This window comes from Somniosus microcephalus, chromosome 28 (assembly GCF_052327205.1).
Source record: "Somniosus microcephalus isolate GS21.2 chromosome 28, FLI_Smic_1.0, whole genome shotgun sequence".
In the NCBI taxonomy this organism is placed as follows: Eukaryota; Metazoa; Chordata; class Chondrichthyes; order Squaliformes; family Somniosidae; genus Somniosus; species Somniosus microcephalus.
The window spans coordinates 31,237,078-31,257,814 of record NC_141014.1 but is presented as its reverse complement, the minus strand read 5'-3'; the positions used below and the strand labels follow the sequence as shown (position 1 = coordinate 31,257,814).

The following is a 20,737-nucleotide window of genomic DNA, read 5'->3' as shown; positions in this document are numbered from 1 at the left end:
GCTTTGGCAATGTCCTCCTTGATACGGTGGAAGGCCAAGCGGGCCTCTGCCATCAGGGGAAAGAGGTGGATTTGATCAGCGGACGGGCTTTGTCTGCATAGTAGGGGACCCACTGAGCGTAGTAGGAAAAAAACCCTAGGCACCTCTTCAGGGCTTTTAGGCAGTGGGGCAGTGGGAGTTCCATAAGGGGACGCATCCGGTCCGGGTCGGGACCGATGACCCCGTGTTCCACAACACAGCCAAGGATGGCGAGGCGGTCTGTGCGGAATATGCACTTCTCCTTGTTATATGTCAGGTTCAGGAGTTGGGCGGTGCGGAGGAATTTCTCGAGGTTTGCGTCATGGTCCTGCAAGTCATGGCCGCAGATGGTCACATTGTCTAGGTAAGGGAAAGTGGCCTGCAGTGCGTTTTGATCGACCATCCGGTCCATCTCCCTTTGGAAGACGGAGACCCCGTTGGTAACGCCGAAGGGAACCCTAAGGAAGTGATAGAGGCGGCCGTTTGCCTCAAAAGCAGTATACTGGCGGTCTTCAGGGCGGATGGGGAGCTGGTGGTACGCTGATTTCAGGTCAATGGTCGAAAAGACGCGGTACTGCGCGATCTGGTTGACCATGTCAGCTATGCGGGGGAGTGGGTAGGCGTCCAGCAGGGTGTAGCGGTTTATTGTTTGGCTGTAGTCGATGACCAGGCGTCGTTTCTCGCCGGTCTTAACGACCACAACCTGGGCTCACCAGGGGCTGGAGCTGCCCTCAATAATCCCCTCCTTCAGGAGCCGCTCCACTTCGGTTTTGATGAAAACCCTGTCCCCGGCACTGTATTGCCTGCTCTTTGTGGCGATGGGCTTACAGTCGGGGGTGAGGTTAGCAAACAGTGGGGGGGTTGGGACTCAGTGTGGAGAGGTTGCATCTGGTGCGCGGCGGGCAATTTGGAGGCTGCTGGCTGCGGACTGTGAGTGGGGGGAGGGGGCCACCGTACGCCATCGTAACGCTTTTGAGGTGGCACTGGAAATCCAACCCCAGTAGGACGGCAGCGCAGAGGTCGGGCAGGACCAGGAGTTTAAAATTATTGAACACAGTCCCGTCTACTACTAGTGTCACCACGCAGTAGCCGCCAATGTCCGCTGACTGGGACTCGGAGGCCATAGAAATCCGCTGGTGCGCAGGCAGGACTGGGAGAGAGCAACGCCGCACCGTGTCGGGGTGGATGAAGCTCTCTGTGCTCCCGGAGTCAAAAAGGCAGTTTATTGCATGGCCGTTTACCTTAACGTCCATTTTGGACCGAGCTAGTTGGTGCGGTCTCGTTTGGTCCAGCGTAACGGAGGCCAGCGTAGGGGTCGGTGTGTCGCTGCGGGTATCAGATGGGGGGGGGGGTTGGCGGTCTGCTGCGTCCCGGCTGGTGTCCAAGATGGCGGCGTCCATGATTCCCATGTGGCTGGAGTCGTCCAAGATGGCTGCTGCTGCGGTGGTTCACACATGGCTGGGGAGGCCCAAGATGGCAGCCCGCGCGGCCCACCCGCGGCGCTGTTGGGGGCCCAAGATGGTGGCTCGCCCGGCCCACACGCGGCGCTGCTGGCGTTCGGGGTGGCTTTGGCCTTGCAGACGCTGGCGTAGTGTCCCTTTTTCCCGCAGCCCGAGCAGGTCGCATTCTTCGCCGGGCAGCACGCTCTGGGGTGTTTGGCCTGGCCACAGAAGTAGCATTTCTGGCCTTGGGATACTGCTGTCTGGCCTTGGGACACTGCTGCGGTAGTTGGGCCGTTGTTGGGCTGTGGCTGGGGTGGCACGGTGCTATGGGGCTGTCCTACCGTGTCCCAGGTTGTCGTTCCCCGTGGCGTCCACGGTGCAGAGGAGTAGGCATCCATGCCCCGGTAGGCTGCGTCCAGCGTTAGTGCGATTTCGGAGGCTTTGTCGAGGGTGAGGTCACTCTGCTCCAGTAGTCGCTGTCGGGTGTAGTTGGACCTGTGGCCCGCTACGAAGGCATCCCGGATCAGTTCCTCCGTGTACTTAGCGGGCGTTACTGCCTTACACCCACAGGCCCAGCCAAGCACGGACAGTGCTTGGAGGTATTCCTCAGTCGATTCCCCAGGTTGTTGCTTGCGACTCCCCAGAAGGTGCCTGGCGTATACTTCGTTCACAGGGCGCGTGTACTGGGTCTTGAGGAGCTGGAGGGCGGCTGTGTACGAGGTCGCGTCCCGGATGACTGAGTACGCTCGGTGGTTCACCTTGGAGATCAGGACAGACAGTTTGTCCGCATCCGTTACGACCGCAGTGGAGGCAGTCAGGAATGTCTCGAAGCACGTGAGCCAGTGAGCAAATTTGGTGGAAGCGTCCGCTTCCCGACTGTCCAGGTCCAGGCATGCTGGTGTGAGGATCTTCTCCATTATAAAAATGTAGTTAATAAAATTGATGCGCCATCAATTACTCAAAAGACTGAGGTTAAGCGAGTAACAACCAGGCTTTTATTAACTACAGAATGAAGGTCTTGTCTCGAGTGGTCGACCCGTCCAGAATACTAAGGGACTGGGAGGTAGTCACTTATATACCTGGAATAGTGGGAGGAGTCAGCCGAGGCATGTCCAGACCTGTACCTAGTGGAATACACATACACATACAGACAGGTATAACAGTGGTTTACCACATAGATTGAAGGATAAATATTGGCCCAGGACACCAAGGATAACTCCCCTGCTCGTCTTCGAAATAGAGCCATTGGATCTTTTATGTCCACCTGAGAGAGCAGACGGGGCCTCGGTTTAACGTCTCATCTGAAAGACGGCACCTCCGACAGTGCAGCACTCCCTCAGTACTGCACTGGGAGGGTCAGCCTAGATTTTTGTGCTCCAGTGTCCTTGAACCCGCGACCTTCTGACTTAGGCGAGAGTGCTACCCACTGAGCCACGGCTGACAGCGTTGCTAAAGATTGAGGTTGCTGATCCGGGCTAGGAGGAAAGCATTCCGAGATGGCGTTTTATTGTTTTCTTTGTTTTCATCTTTCAGAGCTGGTGCTGAATTTCCTGACCCAACGTTTGAAGCAGAAGGAGCTAGCGAACGCCGCGGCCAATTCGATCCAGAACATCTGCGCCATGTGCAGCGACGCTATGACGCAGCACTTCGAGGGGCTGCTGCAGGTCGCCTCGTCCCTGGACGCCCTCCCCATTTCGCACGACTCCTCCATCGGACTTCTCCGAGGTACAGTAAGCGCTGGAGTTCGCTCTCTGTACAACAGCCGAGCCTGCCACCAGTTGGTGCAGCGAGGTTTTGCTCGTGCGAGCACAGCCGTGGGTGGTGTGAGCCAGTTGCATTTGTCCACGAAGAGGCGTTTTTTTAGATAATCAGAACAAATGCAAAATACCGCTGTTCAATGTTCCCCCCGTTTCTTTTTGGGTGCGCGGTCCCTTTAACGGGCTGCGTGGCCCATTCAAAAGTTTGTGCGCAAAATCTCCCATTTGAAAAGCCGGTCCTGGGCTGCGCCAGAGCTCCAGGCGGCTGCGCCAGAGCTCCAGGCAGCTGCGCAGCTTAGCGGGAACGTTTTCTGCTGTTGCTGGAAATATGAAATAAATCAGAAAATGCTAGAAATGTTCAGCCAGTTGGGCAGCATCTGTGGAGAGAGAGAGGAAGAAACGTTTCAGGTCAAAGACTGAACTGGATGAAATCCTGGTCACTGACCTGAAACGTTAACTCTGTTTCTCTCTCCACTGATGCTGCCTGACCAGCTGAATGTTTCCAGCATTTTCAGTTTAAATAAAAAAAATGTATTTACCTCTTTGACCAAGCTTTTGGTCACCTGCCCTAATTTCTCCTTATGTGGATCGTTGTGAAATGTTTTTGTCTTCTAATACTCCTGTGAAGCGCCTTGGGACGTTTTACTACGTTAAAGGCACTATATAAATACAAGTTGTTGTAATCATTCCCTCAATCCATTTGGTAAATATTTTCTGCCCTTTTTCAGTTTCCTTAGCGCTGTTGACTCTAGACTCGGATTGCTGTGCTGATGTTATACATTATGGGGCAAAACTGCACTTAAGCCCATACAGCGTGCCGCACATAATTCATTGTCTGAGGGGATGGCATTAAAAGGGAAATTAGAGAAGCGTGCAATAAGGGCACAGCAGTCATCATGGGTGACTTTAATCTACATATAGATTGGGCTAACCAAATTAGTAACAATACTGTGGAGGAGGAATTCCTGGAGTGTATACGGGATGGTTTCCTGGACCAATATGTCGAGGAACCAACTAGGGATCAGGCCATCTTAGACTGGGTATTATGCAATGAGAAAGGATTAATTAGCAATCTTGTTGTGCGAGGCCCCTTGGGTCGGAGCGATCATAATATGATAGAATTCTTCATTTAAGATGGAGAGTGAAGTAGTTGACTCAGAGACTAAGGTCCTGAATTTAAATAAAGGGAACTATGATGGTATGAGACGCGAGTTGGGTAGGATTGATTGGGTACTGTCACTCAAAGGGTTGACGGTGGATAGGCAATGGCAAACATTCAAAGATCGCATGGATGAACTACAGAATTTGTTTATCCCAGTTTGGCATAAAAATAAATCAAAAAAGGTGACTCAACCGTGGCTAACAAGGGAAATTAGGGAATAACAAGATCCAAAGAGAGGACATATAAATTGGCCAAAAAAAGCAGCAAACCTGAGGATTGGGAGCAGTTTAGGATTCAGCAAAGGAGGACAAAGGGATTAATTAAGAGGGGGAAAATAGATTATGAAAGTAAGCTTGCAGGGAACATAAAAACTGACTGTAAAAGCTTTTATAGATATGTGAAGAGAAAAAGATTGGTGAAGTCAAGCTTAGGTCCCTTACAGTCAGAATCAGGGGAATTTATAATGGGGAACAAAGAAATGGCAGACCAATTAAATACATATTTTGGTTCTGTCTTCACAAAGGAGGACACAAATAACCTCCCAGAGATGTCGGGGAACATAGGGACTAATGAGAGGGAGGAACTGAAAGAAATCAGTATTTGTAGGGAAATGGTGTTGGGGAAGTTGACGGGATTGAAGGCCGATAAATCCCCAGGGCCTGATAATCTACATCCTAGGGTACTTAAGGAAGTGGCCCTGGAGATAGTAGATGCATTGCTGGTCATCTTCCAGAACTCGATAGACTCTGGAACAGTACCCATGGATTGGAGGGTAGCTAATGTTACCCCACTATTCAAAAAAGGTGGTAGAGAAAAAGCAGGGAATTACAGACCGGTAAGCCTGACATCGGTAGTGGGGAAAATGCTAGAGTCCATTATAAAAGATGTAATAGCAGAGCACTTGGAAAGCAGTGACGGGATCGGACAAAGTCAACATGGATTTACAAAAGGTAAATCGTGCTTGACTAATCTACTGGAATTTTTTGAGGATGTAACTGGTAAAATAGATAAAGGAGAACCAGTGGATGTGGTGTATTTGGACTTTCAGAAGGCTTTCGATAAGGTCCCGCATAAGAGATTAGCGTGCAAAATTAAGGCACATGGGATTGGGGGAAAGGTATTGACTTGGATAGAGAACTGGTTGGCAGACAGAAAGCAAAGAGTTGGAATAAACGGGTCGTTTTCCGAGTGGCAGGCAGTGACTAGTGGGGTACCGCAAGGATTGGTCCTAGGACCCCAGCTGTTCACAATATATATTAATGATCTGGACGAGGGAATTGGATGTAATATCTCCAAATTTGCAGATGACACAAAGCTGGGTGGGAGGGTATGCTGTGAGGAGGATGTTGTGAAACTCCAGTGTGATTTGGACAGGTTGGGTGATTGGGCAGAAACATGGCAAATGCACTATAATGTGGATAAATGTGAGGTTATCCACTTTGGTGGCAAAAACAGGAAGGCAGATTATTATTTGAATGGCAATAGATTGGGAGAAGGGGAAGTGCAAAGATACCTGGGTGTTCTTGTGCACCAGTCGCTGAAGGTAAGCATGCAGGTGCAGCAGGCGGTTAAGAAGGCAAATGGTATGTTGGCCTTCGTAGCGAGAGGGTTCGAGTACAGGAGCTAGGATGTCTTGCTGCAGTTGTACAGGGCCTTGGTGAGACCACACCTTGAGTATTGTGTGCAGTTTTGGTCACCTTATCTGAGGAAGGATGTTCTTGCCATGGAGGGAGTGCAGCGAAGATTCACCAGGCTGATACCTGGGATGGCAGGAATGACATATGAGGAGAGATTGTGTTGATTGGGCTTATACTCACTGGAGTTTAGAAGATTGAGAGGGGATCTCATCGAAACCTCAAATTCTGTCAGGCCTGGACAGACTAGATGTAGGAAGGATGTTTCCGATGGTCGGGGAGTCCAGAACCAGGGGTCACAGTCTAAGGATAAGGGGTAAGCCATTTAGGACTGAGATGAGGAGGAATTTCTTCACCCAGAGAGTGGTGAACCTGTGGAATTCTCTACCACAGAAGGCAGTTGAGGCCAATTCATTAAATATATTCAAGAAGGAGTTGGATATATTTCTTGAGGCTAAAGGGATCAAGGGATATGGGGAGAAAGCAGGGACAGGGTACTGAATTTGGATGATCAGCCATGATCTCATTGAATGGCGGAGCAGGCTCGAGGGACCGAATGGCCTACTCCTGCTCCTATCTTCTATGTTTCTATGTCTCAAGCTGCTCACAGCACCACCTGTGACAGATGTGTAACCATCAGTCCTTCACCCTAGTGCTGTGTACAGCTCAAGGTGCTCTCTCCAGACACTGCTCAGGTTCAGAAGAACAAAGTCTAATCACTGCTGGGTGTTTCTTTCCATTGAGGCGGACAGTGAAAACTTCACACGCACACTTCATTGAAATCCTAGCTGCTGCTCCGGCCCTCCTTTACCCTGCCACCTGCTATAGCTCAACCTCTCGGGGTCTGCCCCCAAGGGTTGCCTTGATGCCAGCTTGGAGAGCCAAGGTTCACCTCTCTTGCCCCTGACATCTCCACATAGGGAAGGAAAGCCCGCTGCCTCCGAGAGTCTTGAATCCAAAAGGTAGCTGGAACAGGATTGGAATCTATCGTCCCATTTATGAAAACATCCCCCATTAAGCAAAATTCTTCAGCATTGAATTAAATCAGGGCTACGGTAGCATAGTGGTTATGTTACTGGACTAATGATCCAGAGGCCTGGATTAATGATCCAGAGACATGAGTTCAAATCCCACCACGGCATCTGGGGAATTTAAATTCAGTTAATTAAATAAATCTGGAATAAAAAAACTGGGATCAGTTACCATGAAACTGCCGGATTGTCGTAAAAACCCCTCTGGTTCACTAATGTCCTTTAGGGAAGGAAATCTGCCATCCTTACCTGGTCTGGCCGATATGTGACTCCAGACCCCCAGCAATGTGGGTGACTCTTAACTGCCCTCTGCGGTTTCAGAAGGCGGCTCACCACCACCTTCTCGAGGGCAATTGGGGATGCCGGCCTCACCAGCAAAGAATAAAAAAAAAATTGGAAATTGAGTTTGACATTATTTCTGAATTGACAGTGTTCCCATTTTTAAGGCTCCATACCTCATGAAAAATCTGTTAAAAATGTGGAGACAATGAAATTCAGTGTAACTGTATGTTAATCGCATTCCTATTTCAGTTTTCGGACCTGATAAGCTATTGCCTGGGCTTAAGACTGAAATACCACTTTTTCCCCTCCCCCTCACATTCCCCCTCCCCAGCTCCATTTTTCCACTTCTTCCCTGCATGCCTCCCTCTGTTCTTTGCTGGTATTTTTTTCCTCTGTGTCCTGGGCCAATAATTATTCCTCAATCAACATCACTGAAACAGATGATCTGGTCATTATCACATTGCTGTTTGCGGGAGCTTGCTGTGCGCAAATTGGCTGCCGCGTTTCCTACATTACAACAGTGACTACACTTCAAAAAGAATTGGCTGTAAAGCGCTTTGGGACGTCTGGTGGCCATGAAAGGCGCTATATAAATGCAAGTCTGTCTTTTTGTAATTTACAACTTTTGATATTGCTTTCAAACTTATAGTTGAGGTAAAGATTGTTAACTGGCTGCCTCGATGTCAGTGCATTACTAAGCCACATGGATGCAGGTTTGAATGCTGGATTGAGTTGACTGATCTTGGCTGGCCCAGCACTGCCTCAGTTAGCCTCCGCACCCTTGGGCGAGGAAGGGGGGAAATCCAGCTCCTGATCAATAGCTGCTGAACCCTGCTGGAGGACCTGTGTGCTGCCCAATGATTAAGTAGCCTACTGACCCTTGCTGTCCAGTCTCGCACATGAAGAATGGCCAGCTGGGTGGGGCACCAGACGGCTGAAGGTGCCTCTTGAAGCAAAGCCCAGTTTGAGTCAACACCTTTTTGGGGGGAGGGCCAAGATTGATTTTAAAAAGAAAGTTAACGTGACCTTTTTGTCTCGAGTGGAATACTCTGCTCGGAGGTGGTAATGTCAGCTGCTCTATTGTAAAGTGACGAGCACTTGGAATAAACGGGTCTTTTTCCGAATGGCAGGCAGTGACTAGTGGGGTACCGCAGGGATCGGTGCTAGGACCCCAGCTATTCACAATATATATTAATGATCTAGACAAGGGAACTAGATGTAATATCTCCAAGTTTGCAGACGACACAAAGCTGGGTGGGCGTGTGTGCTGTGAGGAGGATGCCGAGAAACTCCAGTATGATTTGGACAGGCTGGGTGATTGGGCAGATGCAGTATAATGTGGATAAATGCGAGGTTATCCACTTTGGTGGCAAAAACAGGAAGGCAGATTATTATCTGAACGGCAATAGATTGGGAGAAGGGGAAGTGCAACGAGACCTGGGTGTCCTTGTGCACCAGTTGCTGAAGGTAAGCATGCAGTGCAGCAGGCGGTTAAGAAGGCAAATTATATGTTGGCCTTCGTAGCGAGAGGATTTGAGTACAGGAGCAAGGATGTCTTGCTGCAGTTGTACAGGGCCTTGGTGAGACCACACCTTGAGTATTGTGTGCAGTTTTGGTCACCTTATCTGAGGAATGATGTTCTTGCCATGGAGGGAGTGTAGTGAAGATTCACCAGACTGATACCTGGGATGGCAGGAATGACGTATGAGGAGAGATTGGGTCAATTAGGCTTATACTCGCTGGAGTTTAGAAGAATGAGAGGGGATCTCATTGAAACTTATAAAATTCTAACAGGATTAGACAGACTAGATGCAGGAAGGATGTTCCTGATGGCGGGGGAGTCCAGAACCAGGGGGCACAGTCTAAGGATAAGGGGTAAGCCATTTAGGACAGATGAGGAGGAATTTCTTCACCCAGAGAGTGGTGAACCTGTGGAATTCTCTACCACACAAGGCAGTTGAGGCCAATTCATTAAATATATTCAAGAAGGAGTTAGATATATTTCTTAAGGCTAAAGGGATCAAGGGATATGGGGAGAAGGCAGGGACAGGGTACTGAATTTGGATGATCAGCCATGATCTCATTGAATGGTGGAGCAGGCTCGAGGGGCCGAATGGCCGACTCCTGCTCCTATCTTCTGTTTTTTTTTTAAGCACTGTTTCATTCTCACCAGGCATCTCTCTGGTGTTGGCTCGGATGCCGTCTGAGAAGATCGGCGCGACCTTCCAGCGCCTCTGTTCCATGCAGGTCACCGCTCTGAAGAAAGTAAGAAATGCTATAATGTTCAGCGGTTTATTAAACGGCGGGTAAGATAACTTGACACAAAAGCAAAATACTGCGAATGCTGGAAATCTGAAATAAAAACAGAAAATGGTGTAAATACTCAGCAGGTCCGGCAGCATCTGTGGCGAGCAAAACAGAGTTAACGTTTCAGGTTGATGACTTTTCATCAGAACTGGAAAAAGTTAGAGATGGAACAGGTTTTAAGCAAGTGCAGGGGCAGGGAAAGGGAGGAAAGAACAAACGGGAAGGTCTGTGATGGGGTGAAAGGCAGGAGAGATTAGATGACAAAAGGTATGATTGTACAAAGGTGATGGGACATGTAAAGAAACAAAAGATGGGTCTAGAAGAGGGGTAAATGGGTATAGCAGAATCAACAGCTGCCACCTGAAAAAATAGGGCGAGATAACTCCCTCTCCTCGATCGAGGAGATACACCTCGGAGACTGGCCAGCCCTAACTGACTCTCACCTGTACCACCCTGGGGAACAAGTTCCTTCGGTTTGTGGGCCGCTTGTCTTGGATGGAGAGGGTGTGTTTCCCAGTGCTTCCTGTTTTCTCCCCCCCCCCCCCCCCCAGCCCCAGGCTCACCTGGAGAGAACGAGGAAGTGGGATTAACTGTGTGAAGGGAAAGGCTGGGCTCTGCCACGTTTCTGACCTGGGAGGGTGGCGTATCTTTGTGAGGGAGTTCTATCAGCGACTCCCGAGGACTGGGATTGAGTAATGTTGTAATGCCTCTGTTGTGCTGTTGCTGCAGTGAGTGTTGATCCTCCCACTTTTGTGTCTCTTTAAAGCTGTTGACATCTGAGCTGACCAATGGCATCTCGGCAGACCCAGCGGTGTGGTTGGATAGACTGGCGGCTATATTCAGGTACAACCACTTCGCATTTTGCTGTCCGTACACATGAGTCTAGTTAGTGCATCTGACTAAATTAATCCTTTAACCATTGAGTCTTGGGTGAAAGCATTTTACTGGCTACCAAAGTGTGATGCCCTAGGGGTTTCTATCTGGCTTTGTGTCAGCTGTGGCTCAGTGGGTAGCATTCTCGCCTCTGAGTCAGAAGGTTGTGGATTCAAGTCCCACTCCAGAGACTTGAGCACAAAAATCTAGGCCGACACTCCAGTACAGTACTGAGGGGGTGCTGCACTGTCGGAGGTGCCGTCTTTCAGATGAGACGTTAAACCGAGGCCCCGTCTGCGCTCTCAGGTGGACGTAAAAGATCCCATGGCCACTATTTCGAAGAAGAGCAGGGGAGTTATCCCCGGTGTCCTGGCCAATATTTATCCCTCAACCAACATAACAAAAACAGATTTATTATCACATTGCTGTTTGTGGGAGCTTGCTGTGCGCAAATTGGCTGCCACGTTTCCTACATTACAACAGTAACTACACTTCAAAAGTATTTCATTGGCTGTAAAGCGCTTTGAAACATCCGGTGGTCGTGAAAGGCGCTGTATAAATGCAAGTCTTTCTTTGCCTTATTACTGATGTGGAGCTACACTGAGCTCCCAATACATTGAGGAGCAGGTAGACATCTCGAAAATTTCATGAGGAGAAGATTGGCCTTCACTAGTTGTATGTTGGCTCTCCACACTTACACGGGGATCAAATCAAAAAGTTTGCTGCCAATCCAACGCCCTCAACTCCAGTATAACTAGATTGCCAGTGCTTAATTTTTTTTTTTTTAATGACATTTTGCCTTTTCAATCTCAAGACATCCCCTCCTTCACCTCACTCCCCTTCTCCTCTTGTACCAACAGACACACAAACGCTACTGTGGGAGAAGGGCGGCCGCACCCCTGTCAGAAAGTCATCCAGGAGGTAAGAAAATCGCTCGCTGACCACGGCCCGAAGGTCTCAAAGAGGAGTGTGTGTAAATTGGAATGGAGGGGGTTTCACTGCCAGGAAACACATTTTGACAGAAATAAAAAGAGAGAACTGCTGGAAACACATGGCAGGTCGATCAGCAGCTGAAAGATGGTCATGTTCTGGGTGGGGCCCTTCATCAGAACATGGGCCAATTCTCAAGTGGCCCACCTGACGTGCTAATCCGTCTTTCCTCAGATGCTGATAGACCTGCTGTGCTTTTCCAGCGTTTTCTGTTTATTTTTCACGTTTCGGACTCGCCCTGTTTGTTCCCATCTCCACTTTGAGTCAGTAGCTGTAGGGAGGAGGGGGCTCATTTCACAGTTGCAGTGAGTTCTGGTTAACTTCTGTTTATTCCTTTTAAATTAAATTAAAAAGTTCTGGGGACAGACCTTCCCTGAAACAGGGAATGAAGCCGTGGCTAATGTAGTCCTGTATGGCAGGGCTGGGCGCAAGCTGTACTTTCACTTCTTGGATTCAGTTTTGCATTCAGCCAGACTAGTGGAATAAAAGTCCCCTCTTTTGCTGAGTCCTAGATGTGATGAGCTCCCAGTGAGTATGGGCCTACAACACACAATTGCCCCATTATTCAGCACCGAATTTGACAATCTTCACCTGAGCTATAAGGATGGAAAGGTTACAAATGCATTAGGGAGGGCTCTTCTGAGGCGTGGGCAGGTTAGAGGGGTGTTCATTCTGCATCTAACCTTTGCTGTTCCAGAACTGGGAGTGCATAATAGTGTAGATGGAGCTGCATCTGATTTAGAGCTGCTTAATGGTGCAGTGTAGAGAGAGTTTTATCTCTGCACCTAACACATGCTGTACAGCACCTGGGAGTACTTAGTACTGCCGGGGGCTTGGCAAGGGCTCCTTAGCTCTCAATCTCTCAAATTCTCAAAAAGTTTTTTTTTAAATATTTGGTTTTGTGAACAGACTGAGGATTGGAGAATTGGATTGTGATTCCCAATAAAACACATGTTTTTTAAACTAACTTTCATCAAGCCTTTTTCATTGCAGATCTGGCCAGTGATTTCTGAAACTCTATACAGGCACCAGGCGGATAATCGGATGGCGGAGCGTTGCTGCCGTTGCCTGCGCTTTGCGATCAGATGTGTGGGTAAAGGATCTGCTATGTTGATTCAGCCCCTGGTGTCTCAGGTGTGTGCATGCGCGCGTATAGGTCTGCCTGTTTGGTTCTATATCCTGTGTGGGATGAATAACTGGGGGAGTAGGTGATGGTTGTTGACCGAGAGAGAGAGACACAAGCTACCTCCCAAACAGGCACTACAAATCTTAGACCTGTTTGAACATTAAGTAGCATAACTACAGGGTGCATCTGTAGACGGTTGTCACAAGAACTGATGTGCTGCAAATTGCAGAGCAGAAAGAGGGATTTGGACTGAATGGGGTTTTAGAGATGGGGAGGAGTAAGGTCATGGGGGTGGGGGGGGGGGAGAAAGTCAATAGAAGAACAAGCATTTTAAAGAAAGACTTTATTTATACAGCGCCTTTCATGACCACCAGGCGTCCCAAAGCACTTTACAGCCAATGAAGTACTTTTTGAAGTGTAGTCACTGTTGTAATGTGGGAAACGCAGCAGCCAATTTGCACACAGCAAGATCCCACAAACAGCAGTGTGATAATGACCAGATAATCTGGGTTTTTTTTTTAGTGATGTTGATTTGAGGGATAAATATTGGCCCAGACACCAGGGAGAACTCCCCCTGCTCTTCTTCAAAATAATGGCCATTGGATCTTTTACATCCACCTGAGGGAGCAGACAGGGCCTCGGTTTAACGCCTCATCCGAAACTATCAAACCGATGGGTCTGAAACTAAGCTGGAAAAGTGTTGCTCTGTTGTGGTTCTTTCTTTCAAAATAGAACCTGAAAGTTGGTTCGGCTGTTTCCATGCTGGTTATCTATCCTCGTCAAGTGGGGGTTTGGAGGTTGCCAGCTTCCTGCTTAGCTCCTTCCCATTTTAGGTGCAGCACCAGGGCTTTCCCTCAGCCGGATACCTGGTCTGTGCTCATTTTACTCGTCCTCCAATCGATGTAACAACCTGCGATCTAATAGGTGGTTGCTCCGACTTCTGCCTAAGTGGCAGGTGGACTCAGCGGCCGGGAGAGGCTTCTTCGGAGTGCCTTCCTCCCTTCCCTTGTTGTGCAAGTTCAAGAAACCCCCGCCCTTTGCAGCTAGCACTGGTTCAATTTGTGCACGGGATTGGGAGAACCTTATTCAGCCCGGGTGCTGCAAAGTGCCCCGTGCTGCACTGAACAAAACTCTCTGAAAGGCGCCGTGATGAAGCTGCCATTCTGAAATGCCAACTGTGTCTGTGCCGCTCTGTGATGGAGAGGTCATGTGTCACAAAATAGGACACTGGAATCATTAAAGAGACAGTGAGATGAAGGGGGGGGGGGTGTAAAGTCACTATTGCCATGTTCTGGATGAACTGTAATTATCTTGTGCCTGTCTCTCTCTCCCCCCCAGATGGTAAGCGTGTACCAGTCCCACCAGCACTCCTGTTTCCTATACCTGGGCAGTATTCTAGTGGATGAGTACGGCAATGAGGAGAGCTGCACGCAGGGTCTGCTCGAGATGATGCAGGTTAGTTGACGGCCTTTTGTGTACATACTTTTATTGGGAGTGCCTTGCAGGTCTCCCGATCTATCCTGGCGGATCCTAGCTCAATTGAGCTGTCTTTTAGGTGGTTCCAAAATATCACCAGCGATTTATTGTCTTCAGATCCTAGTCCTGCTGGTCTAAATGTGGAATTCCGATTAAGATGTGACCAGGAGTCTGAGAGTCTGGACATTCCATGTAAAAACACAGAGGACTCGAGGTGACCCAGTTGGTCAACCTCTCAGCAAAAGATGTGTGACCATTAGGTGTCACTACCACATTTAGGAAATACCGTATTGTGCCATCGCACTAAATATATGTAGGGTCAGGGCATTATTGAAGCAACCATTAGCTACCCTGATCTTCAAATGTATGGTTATTTAAATAGACTCCTAGTTTCAAGATCACAGATCTGACCATGCTTCCAGTGGAACCAAGCTATTTCCCATTCACTTCCAATTATTACTGTTTTTAATATCAGCTATCTCCCTCTGAAGCCACTGACCGTTTCCTGGGATATAGTTTTGTAAGCATTCAGCAGCTCTCTCTCGCCTCCTTCAGGTGGCGAGTCATCATTTGTGACCCCAATCGATGTGCCTCGGCTTGCTGTTTTCCCATAGGGAACATCGCAACCAAGCTCGATCAACGCCTCCTCTGATGTCCACATATAGATATGTTCCAGCAGGAGTTACTGGACAGCAGTCAGGAGCCCTGGCTGACTTTATTTCCCCCCTCCCTAGTTCAAGGGCGTTGAAGCCAACTGCTGACTTCAGCTAACTCGACACCTACTGGGAATCAAACTGGGACTCGCTGCTCTGTACGTCCTCCGGCTACACAGGACAGTACAATTATCCACAAATCCATCGGTAGAGCTCTCTCATTGTTACTGCTCTCAATTAAATGGTTTTAAAATGGCTTATTGCAATTCTTTTCTTCAGGCGTTTTGTGGGCCAACATTCCAGCTTCTAGAGCAACCTAGAGGTTTCCAGAATCACCCTGACACTGTGGACGATCTTTTTCGTTTGGCAACAAGGTAATGAAAGCATTGCTGTGAAGTGCCAACTTTCAGTGTGGCCGAGATAGAGGGATGTTTTGCTTTTAGCCACTTTTACACTTTCCATATTGTAGGTGCCTGACTAAATATATTGCAAACCGAGAATTACATTGCTCGAAGTATTGATGCAGTATTGCTAAGAAGTGACAAGTGTTCACACATTTGAGACGGTTTATAAGTATTTGGGAACGTTACAGGGTATTGTGGGAAGAGGTCCCTGTAATGGCCCCTTGATTGTATCAGATGTGTTCGGTAAAGTGTAATGGTAGGTGAGTGAAATTTTCAAACTAGGTCCCATTAAACTGAAAGCACCCAGTAATATAATTATAGGCCTGGTTGGGTGGGGGAAGACAGGCAAGTTGTTGCTGAGACCAAGTTCAACAGTTTGATAAGCATTCAAATTTGGATTCTGGTTCCAGAGAGGTAAGGGGAGCGAGAGTGTGAGAGGAGTCAGCTGCAGAATGTGCGTCACGTTTATATTTTTAAAAAATTCCTGGGATGTGGGCGTCGCAGGCAAGGCCAGCATTTATTGCCCATCCCTAATTGCCCTTGAGAAGGTGGTGGTGAGCCTCCTTCTTGAACCGCTGCAGTCCGTGTGGTGGAGGTGCTCCCACAGTGCCGTTAGGGAGAGAGTTCCAGGATTTTGACCCAGCAACGATGAAGGAACGGTGATATATTTCCAAGTCAGGATGGTGTGTGACTTGAAAAGAAAGAAAGACTTGCATTTCTATAGCGCCTTTCACGACCACCGGACGTCTCAAAGCGCTTTACAGCCAATGAGGTACTATTTGAAGTGGAGTCACTGTTGTAATGTGGGAAATGCGGCAGCCAATTTTGCACACAGCAAGCTCCCACAAACAGCAATGTGATAATGACTAGATAATCTGTTTTGGTTATGTTGGTTGAGGGATAAATGTTGGCCAAAACCTGGAGGTGATGGTATTCCCATGCGCCTGCTGCCCTTGTCTTTCTAGGCAGTGGAGGTGCTGTCGAAGAGAGTGCGTCCCTGATGTAGGTGCCGGTTTTGCTTGTTGCATGGCAGATATCGCATCTCCTGTTTCGCATTAGCTAATTTGCAGCACATTGCTTATGGTGCATTTATAATTTGGATCCACTCAGAATTTCTGTGTTGAAACTTGTATGTGCCGTTCTCCTTACTTTAAATGAGACGGCCTCAGAGGAGCTCTGAAAATGAAAGGCGTTCAACTCTCGGAAAGTGTTATCACATTGTCGGTATGGTGCCAGGAAAGCGGTGCTGATAGGCGGAAATCCCCAATCCCCAAGTGTTTCTCTTCCCTTTAATTCCTCTTCACAATTAGCTGCTGGACCTTATCGGCCCTTTGGGGAGCAAACAGGGTGGAGGCAACTTTTTGGAATCCACCGCCAGTCAGATCCTGGACAACTTTGGAGCTGTAAAAGTTGCCCTCTTTTATATTGATAAAGTGCAGGCAGCAGGGGCAGTAAATAACTTATCAAAAGAAACGCTCCTCTAGGGACAGTTTAGATACAGGCTCCACAAAGCGCAGATTTTCTTCACACCTGCATTTCAACTTATTCCTCACTCAAAGTCAGAAGGAGATTAAAAAATCTGATAACGTCAATCATTTATACAAGTAGATTCCTTCCCTGCCTCTGATCTCCTGCACTTCAAAGCGATTCGCCAGAATTGTACCAGGGGAGCGGATGAGGAATAATAACTTTCCACCCATGCTCAAGGGTCGCAATGATAAATTCCCACGTTGACATCTGCTGCCTTACTAATATTTTTCTTCTAAAAATAATCAGAGTTTCTGCGTCGCAGTAACAAATCCCATAATTATGGTTTTCCCGAGAAGTGTATGCTGCTGGGAAACTCTTAAACGTCAACCTCTGTGGGATCATGGGTCACTGAAGGGGCCAAATTCTGTTGATGTTGTTTTATCTACTAGCACTGATGGAGGAGCCTCTTGAGAGGATTATGTTTTTAACCCTTAGCATAGTCTGAAATTGCGTCCTGTTGAATAATATGCAGCATTTTTGGTAGGTTTCAAATACTTAGGGGGAGAAATTGGGTGGAGCCGCAAACGGGGCGCCGAGCTCGCCTGGGCGCCAGATTTTGCGCTGCGATCGGAGCAGCAGCGATCGCCGGAAATTCAGCTTGAGCGCCCCAAGAGGGACACGGGGCGAGGCTCGAGGCGCTCCGCATCCCTCTTAGGGCGCTGAAACTGAATATCGCAGCACAACGTGACGCTGCGGCACGGCGCGCTGCGGTACTGCAGACCTTCCTCCCATTCTTAAGGGGGAGGGGCCTGCACCAGCGCGATGAGAGATCGCGAGTACCGGCAAAAGAGCCCGGCACCGAGGAGAAGTGCCGGGCTCTCGGAAAGCAGCCGGCAATGCCACAGGGGGAGAACAGGAGGCCGGGGATGGAGGTGCTGGCAGGCGGCCGCCGAAAAAAATGGCCGCCCCGCACCTCCACCTTAATTTGCGCCACTGCCGCCACAGGTAGGCCCCGTGAACCGGGTGCGATTAGCGAGCGGCGCTACAGAGGCGGTTGCTACCAAATATTGCGATCGGGGTGGTAGCGGGGCGCTGCGCAAACCAGTGACGTCATCGGTGGCGGCGCAGCGCAACAGGCTAACGTCGCCATTAGCGCCCCAGCTAAATATAACGGGAGGCGTGGCCAGTGGCACTAAAGCCACTGAGTGCCCTCTTTAGGCGCTAACTGGTGGCGCAGCCCACCGAATTTCTCCCCCTTAGTCTTACCTAGAATTAGAAAATGGATCGAATCTAGTACTTTACCTCTAGAGCCTTTGGGTCCTTTGAATCGGTGTCCAAAGCTCTGCCTTTTGGCTTCATTGGTTCTGAGCAGTGAAGGACCCCAGGTGTTTGTCTTTCCCAGTTTTCTCCTCTTGCACCTCAAGACATTAAGTCTTGTAGATCTGTACCACAGCAAGCGGCAGCAGCCTATTGTACATAGAAACATAGAAGATAGGAGCAGGAGTAGGCCATTCAGCCCCTCGAGCCTGCTCCGCCATTCAATGAGATCATGGCTGATCATCCAAATTCAGTACCGTGTCCCTGCCTTCTCTCCATATCCCTTGATCCCTTTAGCCTTAAGAAATATATCCAACTCCTTCTTGAATATATTTAATGAATTGGCCTCCACTGCCTTCTGTGGTAGAGAATTCTACAGGTTCACCACTCTCTGGGTGAAGAAATTCCTCCTCATCTCTGTCCTAAATGGCCTACCCCTTATCCTTAGACTGTGACCCCTGGTTCTGGACTCCCCCGCCATCGGGAACATCCTTACTGCATCTAGTCTGTCTAGTCCTGTTAGAATTTTATAAGTTCCAATGAGATCCCCTCTCATTCTTTTAAACTCCAGCGAGTATAAGCCCAATCGACCCACTCTCTCCTCATATGTCATTCCTGCCATCCCAGGTATCAGTCTGGTGAATCTTCGCGGCACTCCCTCCACGGCAAGAACATCCTTCCTCAGCAAGCACTCGCTGTGTGAGCCAGGCTACCATGTGAACATCACAGTGGAGCCCAATCCTATCCTCACCGAATGTCCACACACACACTTTCCCATGGGGGTTACTGGATGACAATTGGAAATCCTGGTTGGATTTCCCTCCTTTTGTTTCGTCCCTGCCAACTCCCTCGCCAACCCGTCCCAGACTGTAGGGGTGATGAGGCCAATTGTAGTGCAATCAGCACAGACCACAGATCAAACCTGGGACCTTCCTTGGCCGTGGGGTTCAGTACCACAGCACACAATGCAGGGATCCCATGGGGAGCAGTCAGTAAGATGTTTTAACAAAATTCACCTTGTTAAACTTTTGATCCTGAAGTTTTCTCACTAACATCTTGTCAAAGTCATCCTTTAATCACAGGTTCACAACAACAGCAATAACTTCTATTTATATAGCACCTTTAACGTAGTATAACGTCCCAAGGTGCTTCACAGGAAAGTTATCAAACAAAATTTGACACCGAGCCACATAAGGAGAAATTAGGGCAGATCACCCAAGAGCTTGGTCAAAGAGGTAGGTTTTAAGGAGCGTTTTAAAGGAGGAAAGAGAGGTTTAGGGAGGGAATTCCAGAGCTTAGGGCCTTGGTAGCAGAAGGCACGGCCGCCAGTGGTGGAGCGATGGAAATCGGGACACTTGAGGGCAGAATTGGAGGAGCGCTGGGAGCTCGGGGTGGGGGAGGGGGGGAGTTGTAGGGCTGGAGGAGGTTACAGAGATAGGGAGGGGCGAGTCCTTGGAGGGATCTGAAAACAAGGATGAGAATTTTAAAATCGAAGCGTTGCTTAACCGGGAGCCATTGTAGGTCAGTGAGCACAGGGGGCGATGGAGAACAGGAGCTGGTGCAAGTTAGGACAGTAAGATAATAATGGGTGATGTTTAATTTATTGATGTATAACTCCCTTGATGGCTCGGAGGTTAAATATGCTGCCCAGAATGGTACTGAGCCGTATAGAGCAGTAAGCCATGCGCTCGCTCGATCCCTGGTCTGCGCTGAGTTAGTTGGCCCCTGCCAGGGCAGCGGTAGGTCACTGCGGTTGGCCATGCTACTCCTGGGCTAAGGAGGTGGAAGGTCAGCTCGGGTTCGTGCTCCTTGTGTGAGAGGACATCGGGTGAGGGGCAGGGACACGTTGTCCCCTACAGTTAAATAAACTGCTGATAGTCACTACCTAAAGACACGCCTGCAATAATGACTTGGGCGAGGTAGTGGAGGACATTCTGCACCTTTGAACCGGGGCCTCACGGAGCTGCTAACACCAGCAGCAAGACAATGGAGAACATGCGAAGAACAAAAAAAAAAGGTCATTAAAACGAACGTGTATCTCTCTTTCCAGATTCATTCAGCGTAGTCCAATTGTTTTAATCCAAAGCCCAGTGATGTCGTTAATCATCCGATGTGCGTTAGCGGCGACGACGCTGAACCACCGCGACGCAAACTCCAGCGTAATGAAGTTCCTGCAGGATCTAGTTCACGTGGCGACAATCAATGAGGTGAGAACACGGGTCCGAGCAGCCGCCCAAATCCATGCATTGAATCGCGTTTGAAAAGAAAATCTGAGGTAGCTGTGATCTCCTCACTGGTTTTAGAAGCAGCCTTTGTGTCCGTTCAGCTTGGCTCAGTGCCCGCATTCTCTTTCGAGTAGCCAGCAGGCAAACTCCCTCCCTTCAAGGCTTGAGCACATAACCGAAGCTGACACGAGTACAGTACTGAGGAAGCATTGCATTGTTAAACCCGGCTGCCTGTTGAGGTGGGCGTAAAAATATTCCAAGGCACCATTTGAAGATAAACAGGGGAGTTCTCCTGGTCTCCAGCCAACATTTGTCCCTCAACCAACACCACCGAAAATCGATTTAGCTGGTAATTTATTTCATTGCTGTTTGTGGGACCTTGCTGCCACATTTGCCTATATTAATTACAGCAATGAGTCATTAGCTGTGAAGCACTTTGGGATGTCCGGAAAGGAACTCTATAAATGCAAGTTTGTTTTAAGAGAAAACCAGTCATTTCCTGCTAATTTTTCTGATATCGCTGATCCCTAAACATCTCCGCCTCTCAATTCACACTCTCTCCTTCAAGAC

At 48.8% G+C, this 20,737-nt stretch overlaps 1 protein-coding gene across 3 annotated transcripts in view; it reads left to right on the top strand.

The window, feature by feature from the left end:
- LOC147099502 (transportin-3-like) overlaps positions 1-20,737 on the top strand; it is a 111,439-nt gene that overhangs the window by 27,674 nt on the left and 63,028 nt on the right. For 2 of the 3 annotated variants that reach the window (XM_085969695.1, XM_085969694.1), the window contains exons 13-20: positions 2,994-3,185; positions 9,500-9,591; positions 10,400-10,476; positions 11,367-11,427; positions 12,490-12,630; positions 13,961-14,077; positions 15,031-15,125; positions 19,993-20,149. In XM_085969695.1, coding sequence (XP_085825821.1) covers positions 2,994-3,185; positions 9,500-9,591; positions 10,400-10,476; positions 11,367-11,427; positions 12,490-12,630; positions 13,961-14,077; positions 15,031-15,125; positions 19,993-20,149 — 932 coding nt within the window. The remainder of the gene's footprint in view (positions 1-2,993; positions 3,186-9,499; positions 9,592-10,399; positions 10,477-11,366; positions 11,428-12,489; positions 12,631-13,960; positions 14,078-15,030; positions 15,126-19,992; positions 20,150-20,737) is intronic. The other variant, XM_085969696.1, reaches the window with a different exon arrangement.